At 32.8% G+C, this 18,365-nt stretch overlaps 2 protein-coding genes across 4 annotated transcripts; both read left to right on the forward strand.

Moving 5' to 3' along the window:
• The first annotated feature begins 2,611 nt into the window (after positions 1-2,611).
• LOC7472684 (probable WRKY transcription factor 7) lies at positions 2,612-4,545 on the forward strand. Of its 2 annotated transcripts, none has more exons than XM_002301130.4 (3): positions 2,612-3,625; positions 3,737-3,865; positions 4,029-4,545. In XM_002301130.4, exons 1-3 carry the CDS (start codon positions 2,841-2,843, stop codon positions 4,189-4,191), a joined length of 1,077 nt encoding a protein of 358 aa, XP_002301166.2. In that variant the 5' UTR covers positions 2,612-2,840; the 3' UTR covers positions 4,192-4,545. The 2 variants fall into 2 exon arrangements, with proteins under 2 accessions (XP_002301166.2, XP_024449814.1); XM_024594046.2 differs by having other exon boundaries at positions 3,740-3,865.
• Positions 4,546-10,960: 6,415 nt separating this feature from the next.
• Positions 10,961-13,174, forward strand: LOC7462864 (uncharacterized). Of its 2 annotated transcripts, XM_024594765.2 has the most exons (3): positions 11,190-11,338; positions 11,980-12,217; positions 12,452-13,174. In XM_024594765.2, exon 3 carries the CDS (start codon positions 12,458-12,460, stop codon positions 12,815-12,817), a length of 360 nt encoding a protein of 119 aa, XP_024450533.1. In that variant the 5' UTR covers positions 11,190-11,338; positions 11,980-12,217; positions 12,452-12,457; the 3' UTR covers positions 12,818-13,174. The 2 variants fall into 2 exon arrangements, with proteins under 2 accessions (XP_052306177.1, XP_024450533.1); XM_052450217.1 differs by lacking the exon at positions 11,980-12,217 and having other exon boundaries at positions 10,961-11,338.
• Positions 13,175-18,365: the final 5,191 nt, after the last annotated feature.

The raw sequence follows: 18,365 nt of genomic DNA on the forward strand, positions 1-18,365 counted from the left end.
ATAAAATCTTCAAAAAAATATAAAAAAGGAGAAAACAAAATATTTTCTTAAACCAGATGTTCATTTCTGAATATAAAATGAATAAAAGAATAAAACAACAATAAATGAAAGATAACTACACAATCTTTGCCCAACTTGTGATTGTCATTCTAAGCAAAGTTTGCTCTAAATACTGCCCAGTTTGGTCTACCTCTTGCAACACCTTGGACCTTGGATTCTTCTAACTTTAAAAGTTTTTTTTCTTGGACTTAATTTTATCGTCTGTCTTTTGTTACTAATCACAAATCAAGTCAATCAGGGGTGACAACATTGTTTTTTATTGTTGCAATCTTGAAATCTACTCATCTATGGATTTTATTTGATTGATGGCCTTGTGCAATTTTATAAAAATATATGATCTTTATAAATAGTGATTTTCTCATCTTTTTATGCATCACTTATGCTTTGGCTAATCTCCTAACGATGTGACAAATAAGAATTCACATCCTTCGAAAACATCTCCATCATATCTATCAAAGGTGCACGATCAACTTGGAAGTACTTTAAGTTTTCGATAAACTAGTCTTATTAACCACTTTAACATGTGCATTTGTGTTTTAATTTATGAATATATGGAAGATGTATAAGAAAAAAAATTGATAGTTTTATTTTAATTTATATTAGCATAATCAAATTTACTTTATTTATATAAGAAGTCCATCATGATACATGAACACCAAATTATTTTAATGGTAAAATAGGAGATAACACATTTTTAACATATAGTTATGAGTCTTTACTAAAATTTTCTCTAGTTAAAAATCTCTTTCCTTATTCATGTATTTTTTTTTTATAAAAACATATATCTTATTCATATCATTGTTTTTTTGAATAAAAACTTTTCATGATTTGAAAGCAATTTTGAATAAAAAAAGCATGTTTTAATAATTTTTATACGATTACATGTGAAAATAAAATAAAAGGTAAATTTGAGAGGATTGAACATTCATGACAAATTAAAAAAATGCATGTTAGGTTTATATATAATTATTTATAAAGCAATTGTCAATATTACCATATAAAGTCTATTATCTTATTTAAAAATTACAATATCATTGTGTCATTTTTTGTTCTTTAAAATACAGTAATAATTATTTTATTTTAGAATGTGAAAAAAATAAAATGATTAAATAAAAATAAAATTAGAGAAGGGACAAAACAATAAAGCCTAACCGCCCTGGACTTCAAAGAATGACCCATGTATGACTCAGCTTGCAAGGCCAAGCCTGTACACCTGGTTTTTTAAAAAAAGCGCCAAGCCAAATTTTCTTTGACTTCTAAAATTCAAACTTCAATTGTTTTCCCTAAAAATAGTTCATAAATACTCTTGTAATTCGATTTTAAACTCCAAAACACAACCTAATCAGTTTAAAAATTCAAAATCAAATCAAATCAAATCAAAATATATTTTCTAAAATATATATTTTTTCTAGCATTATTTAATGCCCAAACCACTTATATTGAACTCTCCTTTTCAATATGAATTTGTTAATACAAAGACTATTTTTTATGTTGGGTTGTGGCAAATAGAAAACTCTCTCATTTTTTCCTTCTCAACATTCTCTTATTTTTTTCCCTTGTCAACATCTTTTTTTCTTTCTTAGAAAATATTTGGCGTTGCGATTGAACTGCCATTTCGCTATTTAAAAAAAAAGAGTTTTGCTTCAAATTAATTTTTTTAATGTTTTTTGAATCATTTTTATGTGCGGATGTCAAAAATAAATTTTTTTATTTTATATATTTTCAAATGAAAAGTACTTTGAAACACAATTTTGACCACACTTCCAAGCAAGTATTTAACTTTTAGGGACTGAAATATAAAAAAATAAAGTGTGATGACAAAAATATAAGTTTGAAGAACTACAAGGATTATAATGTAAAAAAAGGCACCTCATGAATAACGTTTTGTTGCGTCAACGGAATGATGCGTAATGAAACACTATTCTGTTTTATTTAATTTAATCTTAATTTGTAATTTATGTGGGCCCTAAGCGGGATTTCCAGTTGAAGATCTGATGTTCAAAAAATGTTGGAAGATGTTGATCAACGGTGAAAGAACAAGTACTGTTAGGTTAATCATATCTAATGGTGAGCGGACCGGAGGAGAATTATACTTCAAAAGCGCCAAAGAAAAGAAAGAAAAAGAAAAGAATCCCATGTGACTTGTAGGTAGAGATTTTGACGCAGCTTCTTGTGTTCTGTTAAAGAGGAACCTTCTTGGTCCCACCTAACTCTTCACTGTTACATACTTACGACTTTTGTATTAAAAGCTGTTAAAGGTCAACTCTACCTTACTGTCACCAACACAAACCCCGATTTTACCGCGTCATCAATCCAACGGCTCATAAAAAACAAAACATTTTGACCTTATCTCTCTATCTTTCATCGTTTTCTCCAACCAGTTTCAATCCCGTTACCGGGACCCACGTTTAAAGAGGCAGCCAATATCCTGAAAAAACCTTCCACGTGGTGGAAACCCATTAGGTAGTGAGTTTGACGGCAAGGTAAGCAGAAGGGACCCTTGATGCCGAGAGGTTTGACCTGAAAGTAATAAAAGAAAATCTCTTTCCTTTTATTTTATCATCTTCCCTCACGTCTCTCTTTTGCTTTTTCTTTCCTTCTTTAATGTTCATCTCTTGTTTCTAATTCAAACTTCCGTTGAACTGAATCCATTCTATTTGTGTATCTATATCTATAATGGAGTGATAATAATATCTCTTTATCCCTCTCCTCTTTTTTATATATCGGTCAATCAATCTATAGAGAAAAAGAGAGATACAGTCTCGGATGCTGTGAAAGACATGGCTGTGGAGCTTATGATGGGGTATTCTGGTGATTGTTTTGCTACAAAAATGCAAGAGAATGCCGTGAGGGAAGCGGCAGCTTCTGGGATACAAAGCGTCGAGGAAGTCATAAAATTGCTCAAACAAAATCAACTTGAACAGCAACACTACCAAGAGTTATCTGCAGCCTCTTCAAGTTCCAATCTTGGCACGGATAATATCATGACTGTTACTGATATGGCGGTGAACAACTTCAAAAAGGTCATCTCTTTACTGGGTCGCACCACAAGAACTGGCCACGCTCGATTTAGAAGAGCTCCTGATACCCCCCCTACTCAACAACAAATACGAGAAGAACCAGAATCGCAACAAGAAAAACGGCAAGTTCAAGAGCCTGGACCATCTGTTCGAGCAATTAATTCGCAGCCAACAGAGCAAGCCTCTGCTTTTAGAGTTTATCAACCGACCCCAATTCATCGTCTCCCTCCTTTACCTCACAATCAGCAGCAAAAGAGCCCTCTTCTGGTTACAAAAAAAGGGTTGTCAGATCGGAATGAAATTCCTACCACAATCAATTTCTCTAATTCGCCATCAATTTCTTCTGCCACTTCTTTCATGTCTTCTCTTACAGGGGAAACTGATGGCTTCCAGCGTTCTATGCCTTCTAGGTTTCATTTTACCCAACCTTCTGCTGGTAAACCCCCTTTGTCCTCTTCTTCTCTTAAGAGAAAGTGCAACTCCATGGATGATGCTGCTCTCAAGTGTGGCTCTTCTTCTGGTCGCTGCCATTGCTCCAAGAAAAGGTTTGTCTTTTTCTCTAAACTCTTAACATCAATTCTCATTCGGTAAATTTGTGTGAGATTGTTTGAAATGGTGTTGATTTCATTTTCCTAACCGTGTTTTCATTAATTCAGCAGAAAATCAAGGGCTAAAAGAGTGGTCAGAGTTCCTGCAATTAGCAATAAGATGGCTGATATTCCACCTGATGATTATTCCTGGAGAAAGTATGGTCAAAAGCCCATCAAAGGCTCTCCTCATCCAAGGTATCGTTTTTGCTCTCTTGGTTTCCCTTGATTTTCCTTGATTTTTAACACATTTCCAGCATTGTTGGTCCTTCAATGTTGTTTCTAGGTTCCGATTTATTTTTAGAGATATCTGGGCTAGACCAAAAACTCAGTCTGAATTGCCATTGTTTCAATTTGTCAGGGGATATTACAAGTGCAGCAGCGTGAGAGGATGTCCAGCACGCAAACATGTGGAGAGAGCTCTAGATGACTCCATGATGCTTATTGTGACCTATGAAGGGGAACACAATCACTCTCATCCATTCGATGATGCACCTGCTGCTCTCGTCCCTGAATCATCTTAAGTCAACTAATCAATCGGCTGAGAAAGGCTCTTCCCCAGCTCATCATCATCCACACCCGTGCAAGACAGCAGGGCTCAGATACTCAAACGGACAAGGCTAGTAGGCTATTAGCCGCCTAAGCAGAAAAGAAATGCATAGGATTCCTTTGTTTTCTTTCATCTGGTTGAATTAGAGATGAAAAGGGTGGAAAGAGTGGATTTGGTGGGAGTTGAATCATGCAAGTAGTGGGTTATTGAAAATTTTCTTTTGATTTTTTTAGGGTCTCATACTGGTTTCTAGATTTTTTTTATATAATTTTTATATACGTGGTTACGTGGTGGATCTTGCAAGGCTTCCCACCTAATATTATTCCAATCTCGAATCATGTTATGTGCATTTTTTTATGGGTGAAAATGAGGGCTAGTCGATGGGAAAAGAAGTGGTCCTCATCATAAGAACAGGAAAGAAATTTGCAAACCAAGCAGAGGGGAGAAAGTGCAACTCATCAGCACAACACTGACAAAATTTGCTGATGGATCAGCGCAATTCTTAAAAGATATTTGAAGGATCGCGTCGAAGGGATTTACGCAATCTTAAATAAGAAAAACTAAATTAAAGGGTTGTGTTTATGGGTTTTACCTACCTCTTTAATTATTGAGTACCATTTAAAACAATCGAAGGCTCGCATTGATCTCATCATTAAAAAAATTTCAAGGGTTGTGCGGATAGGATTAGCAAAGTTCTTATTTTTGAAGTCATGGACGACTTTTGAGAATTCATTCAAGTGACCCACGTAAAATAATGCAAAGTCAAAGTGGCCAGGTGGGGGTTCTGGTAATTGTTCTCCACCATCTTTAGTTTTTCAACGTCTTTGAAAACCTCTAACACAACGTTTTTATTCACTAGTTCCCACATTTAATCACACAAAATTGTGTTTGTTTTGGATAGAACTTTCTATGTGATTTTTTGAACTCATTTGTGTGAAATGTTGATAAGTTGAGCATCTCTTTCTAACTTATATTCGTAACTCGATGATGAAGTGGAAAGGTGATATTGAAAGTTTGGGGTATGATATTATCAACACAAAAGCAATTAATTATGAAAATAATGTCTTGTTTTTTTTTATATAATGAGGTGATTTTAAGACCTATTCTTATGTTATAACTTAGCTTATTTTATATTTAAATAAAGTCTAATTGTTTAATCTATCATTTCAATGAGTTTTTCAATCAAAATAATTAGAATTAGTCACATGACTTGCACATGATTTTTTTTTTAATATCCTTGTTATAATACAGGATTAATTAATGACTCAACATGTTTCTTATATGAAGATATTTTTATTTATTTTTTATTTATATTTTTTATTCAATTAACTTTATCTTTGATTATTAAGTTTCAAATCTATTATTTGGACAAATTTTGAGACCAACCCATCAGAATTACTCACGTGATCATAAGTTTACGTTTAAATACAAGTTAAGTTTCTAAGAACTTTGCTTCGTGTATAAATCACAAACTAATTCCAATGGATTGGCCTAAAAACCTTGCTATACGAATATATTAAAGACAACATCTACTCAAGAATAAAATCGGCTAAATTAGAAATATAAAGACAAATTAGAAAAAAAAAATCTTATATAGAAGGATATATTAACGCATTAACCTTGGAAAAGTCATTTTTTTAAAACAAATTATTCACACGACTATTTCTAGTCTCATAAAACTCATTGGAATGGTAGATTAAACACTTGAAATTTCTGTAAGGATAGAATTGACTCCATAAAAAATATAAGAAGAAATAGAAGAACCACTGCATTAGTTTATGAATTGCATCGTTCTTTGATCGGGGTGTTAGGTAAAATATTGAATAACTGTGCATATTCGAAATCAACAAGAACAAAGCCACTACATTGGACTTCACTTCTTAAAATAACATAGGATTGGACAGGTGGTTAGCGTTATGTCCCATCCGAGCTAAATTGTTTTCAACGAAAAGAAAATTTTTTCAGGAGACACAGTTACTTTGAAAAAAGTAAGAATAAAATTGAGACTCTAGCAATAAATTGATTGGGGTTTAATAAAATTTAATAATAATAAAAAAATATAACGATTATAAATAAATAAGAATGTGATAACTCTATAGAAAGTAAAATAGAAAAAACTCAAAGCTTAATTTATAGAAAATCAAATGTTGAAAGATAAAATTGAAGAAAAAATAAATTTAAAAGGTAAAAAAAATGACTCTAGCCTATCCGGGTTATCGTGCCAAATCTGTAACCTGGTCGTAATATCAGGTAATTCTGTCAAAATAAAATTGAATAAAATTATGAAACTCAATCATCAAACAACCCAAATTTATAGGGCAAAAATAAAATAAAAAAAGCAAAAATAAAAAGACCCTAATCAACTCGAGTTAATCGCTAAGCCCGCGACCTAAGATAAAAAAATCAGGATAACAGGATAACCCCGCAAAAAAAAGTAAAAAAAAGCACAAAGACCAAGATAACTAATCAAATGCTGAAGGATAAAAAGAAATCAATTAAAAAAAAGACATGAAAAAAGCTAAAGTTAACCTTGGCTAATATTCAGAAGTCGTGACCGTGGTCATAGGCACATGATTAACCTCGTAGAAGGCAAAACCTAAAAAATCATGAAGTAAAATTCTTAACTAACCAAATGCTAAGGGATAAAATTGAAAAAAAAATTAAATAAGAAAATGATCCAAAATAAAACAAATAGAAATAAAAAAAACAAGGATCAAATTTGATATAAAAATAAATTGAAACCAAATGTTGAGGGATAATTTTTTTTTAAAAATCAATTAAGAAAAGGATTAAAAAGCCCAAAATAAAAATCAAAAGAATGAGGGTCAAATTTGATATAAAAAATTAAATAAAACCAAATGATGATGAATGAAATTGAAGAAAAAAAATCAATAAAAAAGGATAAAAAAATAACAATAAAACAATAAGATCAAATTTGATACAAAAAACAAATGACATGATACCTTTAAATAATTTTAGTAGGCCAATGTGAAACCCGAGGAGAAGAGAGAGAAAATAGAGGAAAGAGAGGGAGAACAAAAAAAATCTATCAGAGCCCAATCACTACGCCGCCATATACACACACTTGACAAGCATAAAGATCATGCATGTCAGGACACTTCCAACATTATTACAGAAGGCGGCGTTCGGCCGCAATATGAAGCCTCAAGCATCACCCAAGGACGACAAAGGCTTCCTACAACTGGTGCATGCATTTCAAGCGCCAACCTATTTATTCTGTCAGTTTACCCCAATCTCCATATTTGTTTAAATTTTAATTTTGATCCCTAGACACTTAATTATTATATATTAGCCAAATGTTATTTTACTTTGCAAAATCGAGCATCGAAAAATACCTTCGATATTGCAAGACCCTCGTATCAAGGTAAATAAAATAAATAACCATCTAGGTGGTGGCCCAGTGGTAAGAGTTTGAGACCAAGAGGTTTGCTCCCTCTGTGGTCTCAGGTTCGAGCCCTGTGGTTGCTCATATGATGGTCACTGGAGGCTTACATGGTTGTTAACTTCAGGGCCCGTGGGATTAGTCGAGGTGTGCGCAAGCTGGCCCGGACACCCACGTTAAACTAAAAAAAAAAAAATAAACCACCAAGTTAAATTTCAAATAAAGTCAATTTGACAGGATTAGATTAGAAAAAAAGAAAGTTAAGGGACAAAAAAAACTTACCTCGATCTTGCAAATCATCCCCGATGTTAGCAAACAAAAGGGACTTAATAGTTGTTCTAATTTCAAATTCGGTCCATGATGCTCTAATTCTTATAGTTTAATAAAATTGAATTTTAATCGAGAATCAACTGAGCAACAAAATATTCCCCCGACACTACAAAGCCCCGTATGTAAACATAAAAACAAATTACTATGACCAATTCCATATAAAAAGCAATGTTAAATAATCAAATTAAAAGAAAAACAAATTGAGGGAACAAAATGAAAAAAAAATTGGGACAAAAAAAAGAGAGAGAGAGAGAACACTATGCAAATCAAATCATCTTTTAGGATCTAATTTATTATGCAAACATATTCTCTGGAGAAATTGATAGCTTTGTATTATTCTTGATTTAGTTCTTCTTCCATGTAGATAATAATAAACAACATAAGGATATTGACAAGCAACTAGGAACATATTCTAGACATGAGATATCTAAGCTAAGGTGAGATAGTGTTAGTCATTTCAAATATCCTGATTTTAACAGGCAAGTAGGATCGCATTCTAGACATAGGATATCTAAGTCGAGGGAAGATAGTGTCAGCCATTTAAAATATTCTGGTCTTTTGGATGGTCCTCTAAATTGACTAAAGTTTTTTGTTATTGCTAAAAAAAGAAGAAAGTTTGAAATATACAATCAATAAACAAAAATGTTGAAGCTTTTACGATAAAGAAGAACCTTGAAGGATGCAACGAAGCCCATGACAAGAACAAGACTCATTTAAGTAATTTCAAAGCTATATATAGCCATTGAGATCACTAATAAGTCGTTTATGACCACAGGTCTAGAAGACTAGAAGTGAGTGTTGTCCTATCCAAGAGGAACGCTTTTTTGGTGAGAAAGCTAATGTACGTAGCCCAGGATTCCAAAGAAGAACTTAAGCCAATTGATGTGAAGTCAGAGGATACTAAAAACACCAAGGTGTGGTGATGTTGACTTAGTCTTTTATTGAACTTTTATTTTTACACAGAATGTTGTTTTCCCTGCCTAACATCTCATTTTCTCATTGATACTTTCTTCATTTTCTCAGTAGTGCGATATCCCTATTTCTTACTAATCATTAGGTTTTCAGAGTGGTGGCTTTTAGGATACAGGCAAGAAGTGTATCCATAGCCCCTTCTAACGAGCATAGAGATTGAAATAAATGTCCAGCAATAATTTGTGATTTTCTTACCAAGGTTGGTGCGTTAGAGGGAGTTCGTGTAGGTTCCTTCACTTAGCCAACAAGAGTAGATCATGCTAACCAATAGCCAAGCGTATATGAGGTTGCTTCTCGAGAAGACCAGTTTGATGAAGGTATTTAACATTCTTGTGGTTACTAAAGAAGACCATTTTTCTTTTTCTCTATTGCAATCGAGGTGCATTTTTTACTTCTTAGGTCTCTAGAGTTTTTTATTTTTTATTTTTTAATCTTATTTTTATGAGTTTTTTACATTTTGGATCTAAAAATTCATTTTATTTATGTTTTAATTATTGATTTAGAGAAAGAAAAAGAAGTTGTTAGAAAAAATAAAGAAGAGAAATTTATCGGTTGGCTATATTCCAACAACCAAAAAAATTGTTCTTGGTGTTAATGAATTGTATTTCATTGAAGGAATTCCATTGAGTTTTTTTTTTTTTTTTAATTTTATCTCTAATCTTGCTAGAAAAAACAGATGAGGCCATGGGTACTGGTCTTTAGTGAATATTAACAATTCTTTTTAATATTTAATAATGTATATAATTTTTAATTTATTTATTAAATGTACATCGAATTTTAAGCTCACAATATTTTTTTTAAAAAAATTAGTACTAGAAAATACACTAACAATATCAATATATATTTTTGATCTAACTCACAGTGTAGCTAGAAGCAAGCATCTTTATTTGTACTTTTGCAAAGAACTTGGCACCACTCCCAGCATTTGCACATGTTTTATGTATCATACTTTGTAACTTTGCATGGCTTGGCATTGTTGGTCTTTTACATCGTAACTGTTTTACTTGACATTTGCCTATGCTCTTAGAACATACATCATAGACTCTTTTGTCTTGCTTTCTCCTTCGAAATACATCAGCTTAAACTGCTATTTTTAACGATCTATGTTAAATGATTGCTTTCACATAACTTTATTTGTGTTTTAAAAGATAGCCCGTGGTATAGCACGGATAACCTATCTAAGTAATATTACTGTACCACAAAACTAATGAATTAATAGAAAAAGCAGAGAAATAGATGATATAGCATATGCAATATGTCCTACTTTTTTTTCTGTAGCCTTTTCAATTTACATTATCTGTGTTGCTGCATGCGGATTCAATTCTTCCTGCTAGTATCCTCCGTGGGGAGCCTTGTGCTGAAAATATTTTGTAAAACCACCAATTCTTTTTCCTTCTTTCGGATCAATGATTAGAGTAGCTAAATTCACGGTAGCATCTGCCATGCTGTACAGTGCATCCAAGTTAATGATTCTTGCATCCATGTTATGCTTTATGTTGCTCCCCATGAATAAATGATACGTGTGAATGGACGGCTTGCAATTTCGTGATTCAATGAAAACCTGCAAGGTACCATAAGACGATGTATGTCCACATTCTTTTGGGCTAATTTAGTTTATCCTTTTATTATCCTCAAAAGACAGTATCGTGTGTGTGTGTGTGTGTGTGTGTCATGAAAGACAGGATCATGTTAGGTAAAACCAGCTACGATGCCTTTTTTGGACAAAATATAAAACTTGTAAAACCATTCGATTAAAGCTTTTCATGCCTCACGTTTGCGAAAGTTCCTTTGATTCACTTCCAAGTTCCAACACCACCTGCTTGGTGTAAGAAAATGGACACCAATTACAATATTGATTGGCAGTGATGGCCTAGGCCACAATGCTCGCTCGAAACTCTCTCAACATTATATGGAAGCATCAGGGAAAGAAAAAAATGCAAAAAGAAGAGAAGCCTAGCAAAATAGAGCCCAACACAAATGATTCAAGCCCAATCTAATTGTTTAAACATAAAATGAGCCCAAGCTCAATCCGAGCAGAGCAAATCAATCCACGAAGAAGAGAGAGAGAGGAGGAGGGTGGACAGTATTTGGTGGAATCGTCCAGCGATGATTAATCAAACACCAAAAATAAAATGCCCGTTATGATATTTTCTGCTTTATGATTTTGCAAGAAAGAAGACAAATAGCATAGCAGAGTGGGATAGAAGATTGGCACACAGAAAAAAAAAGAAGCAAAAATCTGGAGACAAGTGGTGAAATGGTTGATGCCATGGAACATCGTACTGCAGACAGAGAGATGTCTGACGTTACCGCGGCGCAGCAGCATCAAGTCCCAAATGACAACAACGTTCGAGAGATGCTCACATTGGCTCGCCAACTCATCAATCAAGGCAACCCTTCTCAAGCTCTCCAAGCGGTAATGAATTAATTAAATTAAATAAATATTCTCAATTTACCATTTCAATTGTCTGGATCATCTTCCTCTCTCTCTCTCGCTCTCTTTTATCTAATGAAGTCAGTATCAGATTTTGCGTTCTTTTTATCTTGATTTTTTTTTTGTTGACAAAATTATTATCATTCAGATGTTTAGAAGATTGACCAATCTTATAGGTTTTAGAAATTTAATTAATCAGTTTTTATGCCTGCTTGTCTGTAGAGGGGTCATTCAATTCGCCATCGCTCACACTTTTCCGCATTATGATTTTTCTACTATTATCAAGAAATTAATTCATTTATTAGGAGGAGTGCATGCCTATTCTAATGTGTCTTTCTTCCAAATGATACAGCTGAGGGATCTGTTAGCCTGCAATGTGATTAGGGTCTATCTGGGAAGTTGTGAGTTGAGAAATGAGGAGAAAAGGTGGGCTTTAGTGAGAAAAAAAAAATGCCCATTTCTAATCGCGGGCAAGGGTGAGTCACAATTATTAGGATGGTAGTTTTCACTCATTAGGGTTTAAGCTTGATTTTTTTCCCTTTTAAGGGTGTCCAACATGCTGATTTCTTTGACGTTGGAGAATCAAAGTACAAAATCCATGTAATTTAACAGCTTACTTGCAGGAGTCTTTGAAACGATGAGGGGCGTGACAAGGAAGTTAGAATAACTTCAAAACTACTCAACTATGTTTTTGGTTACGTCCCAAGCTCGGTCATATTTACAAGTTTTGTCATCTGTTTGTTGGAAGCTCGAGCTGCTGCTTTTTTTTTTTTTTTCAATTTGGATAACTTGCAAGTGAATCTATTAATGAAGGACATATAGAGTTATTCCGAGGCTATCGCATTTGATTCCCAAGCTTAGGTATCTCAAACATTCATGATAGACTTATTTGTTCATCATTATCTATTGCGATACATTAGCCATAAACTTAGGTTCCTGTGTGCGTGCACAGACACATCCGCACGCAAACAGTGGTCTCACACACCACAGTTCAAACATGAAAAAGGTTGAAAAGTTCTCATTAAAATTATATCCCTTTTCCGTTTAAATGAGGTGCTTATTTTAGAACTTGTGCTTACTGGATACTTGGGGCAGGTGGTCATGGCAATGAGAACCAAAGGTGGGGATCAAGCTGTATTTCAATCCTTGCACCGTGCTCGTGAGCTGTATTTGAACAGATTGCAAGAGAGCACTAATGTTGATCATCTGGCCTCTTTGTTTGCTGAATGTGCAATTGCTGAGGCCCAGCCTTTACAAGATGAACAAACACCACTTAATGGAGGTGACCAATCACCTTCAGCTGTACCCGAAGTTCATGTAAACTCCATACTTGCAGAAACTGGCAGGACGCAAATTGTGTTGGATGCATTCTCAGATGGGAGCAGTTTCATCTGCCTTCACTGTGGTGGTCTCGTAAGTAATTATCGCAAAGACGAGCACTATGCATTCTGGTGTGGTTGACTCTGAGCTCATGAATGTGGAACGAGTTTTTGCTCTTTGATGCAGTGCTGCTTGACATGCTTGATTAACTTACCACTTTCCTGTATTGTGATGCAGTGCTCCCCGACATGCATGATTAGCACACTGCTTTCCTTATTTACTGCACTGAACTGCATGGTTGCTTTACTCGATGAAATTTCTTCTTATATGCCCGATGTTATCATTACCAACCAAAACATCAAATGCTTGACTTGAGATACAGAGGTCCGGTTTTGATTTAGACTGAAAAGAAATGTACTACTGTAAAACTTCTTGCAGAAGGCTTTTACTATTTAGTGGTTAAACCATCAAAGAAATGACGACGACGATGTGGATCAATAGAGTGTATCCTGTATGTTCATTTTTTAAGGGAGTCATGGCTTCTGGTGGCGTTCTTATTGTCTCTGTAACGGTGGGGGTTTGTGCTCGGATCCCCAGTGAGCCCCCTGAAACCGGCGGGCACAGGGGAATAAAAATTCCACGCCAGCACTCAAGTCCTTCCGTCTTTCATTACAAATTACAAAAAATAAAACTAACAATACAAATAAAACCAGAATTTATTAGTGTTTTACCGTAGAATGTACACGGTGCGGTTCATAGTGAAATTATGATGGTAGAGCTCTTCAATGAAAAACATATATTTAAAGGTAAAATTGTATTTTCATATATTTATTGTATAATATAATTACTCTTATGTCCTTGAAAAAGAAAACAACACAACTAATGTCCAGGGTGTTATTAGATTTTTATTTTTTTATACAGTTTTATTACCTCATAGCTCTTGGGGTTTTTTTTTTCCTCCTAAGGTCAGTGGCATTTTAGGTGTTTTAATCTTAGTATTCTTGCAATTATTTCATGGGGTTAAGGGTATTCTAGTCTTTCTATAATTAAAAAAAATAGTTGGTGCATGAGAAGTACCCACGCCTTTTGGATAGCGCGTGTGATGCCTTCCGATGGTCATCAATAGCCTTTTGTAGCAACATTCGAAGTATTTCATCACCCTCTACACGGTGGGCCAATGTGTGTTGGCCTCCATGGCACGAAGGAGCTTCGAAGACAGTTTTTCCCCTCTCCTCTCATTTCTCTCCCCTCCACCTCAAAATGTGGACTGACCTTGCAAAGTTGCAAAGTGATCCTCAATCATTTAATTGTTTCGAATTCAATTTATTTGTTTTTCAATTTCGTCCATTGACATTTGATTTTTTATGTTTTTTTTTATCAAATTTGATCCTCATTTTTTTTATTTCTATTTATTTTGTTTTTAATTTTTTTTTTTGTTGAATTTGATCCTCATTCTTATGATTGCAATTCCTTTTATTTTGAGTTCTCTTCTTGATTAATTTTTTTTTTGCAATTTCATCCCTTATTATTTAATTTCATTGAACTTTCATATCATATTTGGTGCTTTTTTTTACCATACTTTTAAAACCCGGTCCGGGAGTTGACCCCTATCATGTCCCGGGTTACGGGTTGGGTTGAATAACTAGGGTTATCAGGGTCAATCGGATTTTTAATTGTGCAGGAAGTAAAAATGATATTATTTTGATTAAAAAAATCAACAGATGTTGGCATGATTTTCCCCTAACTAATAACTTGATTTTTTATTTAGCTAAAAAAGTAAAAATAATATTATTTTGATAAAAAAAATAATAATGGAGAAAAAGTTCAATTATAACCCTTTTTTTTATTAGTCTTTCTTTGTTTTAGATTGTTTTTCTTTTTTTAGTTTCATCCCTCTCCATTTGATTTTGATTTGTTTTTATATTAAATATAGTACTCATTCTCTTGATTATTACTTTTTTATCCTTTTCTTGGGTTTTTTTCCTTTCAATTTAGCCCCTTAACATTTCATTTTATTTTTTTCCAGATTTAGTTCTTATTTTTTTATTTGTTCTTTTTTTAATCATTTTCTTAATTTGTTTTATCTTTTAATTTTGTTCCTCAAAATTTTATTTCATTTATTTTTTATCAAATTTTGGTTCTCATTCTTTTAATTGCTCTTTTTTTATCTTTTATCTTTTTTTATTCCATTTTTGATTGAGTCCCTCATTATTTTTTTCATTAGTTTTTATACCAGATTTGGTTCTCATTGTTTTGATTACTATTTGTTTTCTTTTTAATTTTTTGATGGTTAAGAATTTTGTTCAAGATTGTTTTTTGATCTTTTGTATGATCGTCTTAATCTCATGACTAGAGTTGTTGATTTCGAATATTAACCTAGTTTAACTTCGGTTTTTTTTTTTAATTTCATCGTTTGACATTAACCTATCGAGACTTGGGTTTTCTATTTTTTTTCCTTTCTTTCTTCTGAGGTTATATTGAATAGCGAATTAATCAAGTTAATTCAAGATTCATTCAAGTTATTATTGTTTGAATATCTTTTTTATCTTAGAAAAAAATTAACTCGCTCCACAGTGTAGCGTAAAATCTAGTAATGTACTACCTGAGTCTAAGCAAACAGTGTTCAAAAGACTAAAGTTCTATATCTAAGCAACCACGTTATTGCTGCTGATGGTTCATTGCCGATTGAACCTGCAATGCTAACTATATGTTTGAGCTTGTTGGTTAGTGACCACTGTGATGAGTTCAATCTGGGTTTTTAATGTATCATTCAAGTGGGAAATGGAGCAAACCTGAAGAAAACAGGCCAGGCATTGAAGATGAGGAGAGCAAGGTTGGATCGATAAAAAGTGGGCATCAGCCAAACCATGTAATTTGTAGGGAAACTAGCTATTTGAACCGCTATTTACCGCGGGTTAGATAATTATTTTTCAGCAAAAAAATAAATATATAGGCTTTTTAAATGTGTTGTTTGACAAAAAAATCATAATCATAAATTAAAAAGTTTATCCAGGTATTTAATTAATATAAATCGAGAATTATCTACTCTAATAAATGCAAAAATTAAAGAAGTGTTAACATGTTTATTTGACTCGCTTCGCTATGGGTCAAATAATTGTTTTTCCTTACGCAAAAGAATGAATGTCTAGGTGTTGATAACGTGTTTTTTTTACATAAAAAAAATATAATTGTGAATTGAAAAATTAATACTTACATATAATAAAATAAAACAAGAATCATATGCGTTAATAAATATAAAAAAAGTTGTTAACACAATGTCGCATGTAGAATAAAGTTAATTTTTAACATAGTTAAAAAAATATATATTTAACCCTAGCTTTTCCCTTTAATGCATACTTTTCTTTTTCTTTTTCTTTTTCTTTTATCTTAAACATCATTTTTTATTATCAAGAACAAATAATTTTTATTTATACAAATACACACACATCCTGACTAGATTTTGCTATTCAATGAATTCAGTGCAAAATCCATATATAGGTAATGAACCAAATTAGATCTAATAACTTTTTATTTAAAAAATTATTTTTCATTCAGTTATTACTAACCAGGTGCATAACTATAAAATCTTGGTGCATAGCACGTGATTTTTTTATACACAAAACAATAAAAAAATATTTTTCCAAAAAAACAAAACATGGTAGCTCATGGTACTAAAATAAAAAACTTGCCTAAGTTTTCAAAGTTTGATAAAGAAGAGACCTTTTTTTATGCCAAAAAAACAGACTTTAAAATATCAAAACAAGGATGGAAAAATATTCTTTTTTTTAAGTTTAAGGGTTGAAATACAATAACAAAACAACACAGATCGACTCATTGAGATGACGTGTAACCTAGTCAACTCAAAACCTAGGCCAGGTAAGGTTTAAATAAAAATAAAAAGAGTAATTGACTTAACATAGCCCCCTCAAAAGCCCGGTTTGATCCTTGACCCTGTTAAATTCTGGTCTGAAACCTGTGAAATTTTAAAAAACGCAAAACAATGTCATTTTGATCTTTTATATATAAAAAAATGAATTCTTTTCCGTGTTCAACTCATCTGGCCTGTTCTCGAGTCGTTATCTTAGGTCGGATTTAATAACTATGAAGAATACATAAAAAAAAACAGGTCATGCGTGTGGGCCAACCAACACTCTCGGCCTGTACAAATGTCCTACAAGCCTATGTAAAGAGGTCTTGCCCACAAAATAGAGGGTGGACGACACTTATTTTTCTTAGAAAAATACAACTAAGACGATACATTGTATGTTTAAATGGACGATATGTCGTCTATATAAGAGATAACTCGTTGTCTGGGCCTACAAACAACTTATTTTCAGGCCCAAAATCTGGCGACTGAATGGTCCCTGAAAATCGAGGTAGTGGGTTTTCAACCGAAAGTTGTTTTTCAACGCTTTTGTTTTACCTAAAAACACCTAGAAAACCATCCAAAAACCTCAATAAATTTGTTTATGCCTTCAAACAACTCAAAAATTGATTCAAAAATTAAAAATCAATACAAAACCTAAAAACTCCCTGATGCTAGATCTACTTTCTCATGCAATTTTAAGGTTAAATAATAGTCAAGTTAAAATCCTCTCATTAGATGAAACCCGTTAATCCAATATCAACATTTTTCATGGCCAAAATTGGTGGAAACAATGACTCTCGATCGTTGAAGTTCGACAATGCAATCTCTCTTCTTTCTCAAACCAAGGAGTAAAAAATAAGAAGAAAAATTTTAGACCAAAATTGAATTTTCAACATTTAAAATGACCTAAATTGCATTATTTGTAAAAATTTAGCCAAGTTTTTTTTTTCCACGCAAAACTCTGGACATGTCATCCATTATGGATGCCCTTTTTATTTGGGTTTTTTATCTTTTAATTTTATCTTTACCTTAAAAATCATAAGTAATTGATCTTCAAATAGAATCAAATCGTTCAAAATAAAAGTTTGATGACAAAAAAAAAAAACCAAGATGAATATGGAAGTGTGAACAGTGCATTAGTGTCTTTCTCTACAGTAAAATAGCCATGCCTTTTAATGTTTTGTTAATAATGTTTTGATGACGAATAAAGATGGAATGATATTTTTAGAAACCCCCAGAGGCCGGAATTCTAAACGGGGTGGTCTTTTACAAATGCCGGCTCTTTCAGCCCTCACCAAAGTAAGAGGTTACCAAACCAAGAAACCATGCATTGCACTGAACATGGAGCTCCCAAATACACCATCTAGAAACCATGTTTTTAAAAATTTTAATTTTTTTTAATTTAAAATATATTTTTATATTTTCAAATCATGTTTTAATATACCTTAATATGCCGATGTCAAATAATTTTTTTAAAATAAAAAGATTTTATTTTGATACATTTCTAAACAAAAAACACTTTAAACCATCACCGCTATCACAATCCCAAACAGACCCTAAAACTATAACATGTGAAATTTATTTTATAGATAGTTCATTGCCGTTGAAATTGCGCTTTTCTGAATACTTTTTATCTAGAAATGTAAAAATAAAAAAATTAACTTTTTTTTTTACATGTAACATAATAATAGAAACATTAATTTGAAATAAAAAAAATTCAAAATTTACTCGAACTCAATGCAAACATAGCCCAAACAGGTATTTAATTTAGCTTGTTCAAGGATGGCAGGAAGTATCATACAGAGTTGATTTCTAGATTCG

The sequence above is a fragment of the Populus trichocarpa genome, chromosome 2 (genome assembly GCF_000002775.5).
Source record: "Populus trichocarpa isolate Nisqually-1 chromosome 2, P.trichocarpa_v4.1, whole genome shotgun sequence".
In the NCBI taxonomy this organism is placed as follows: domain Eukaryota; kingdom Viridiplantae; phylum Streptophyta; class Magnoliopsida; order Malpighiales; family Salicaceae; genus Populus; species Populus trichocarpa.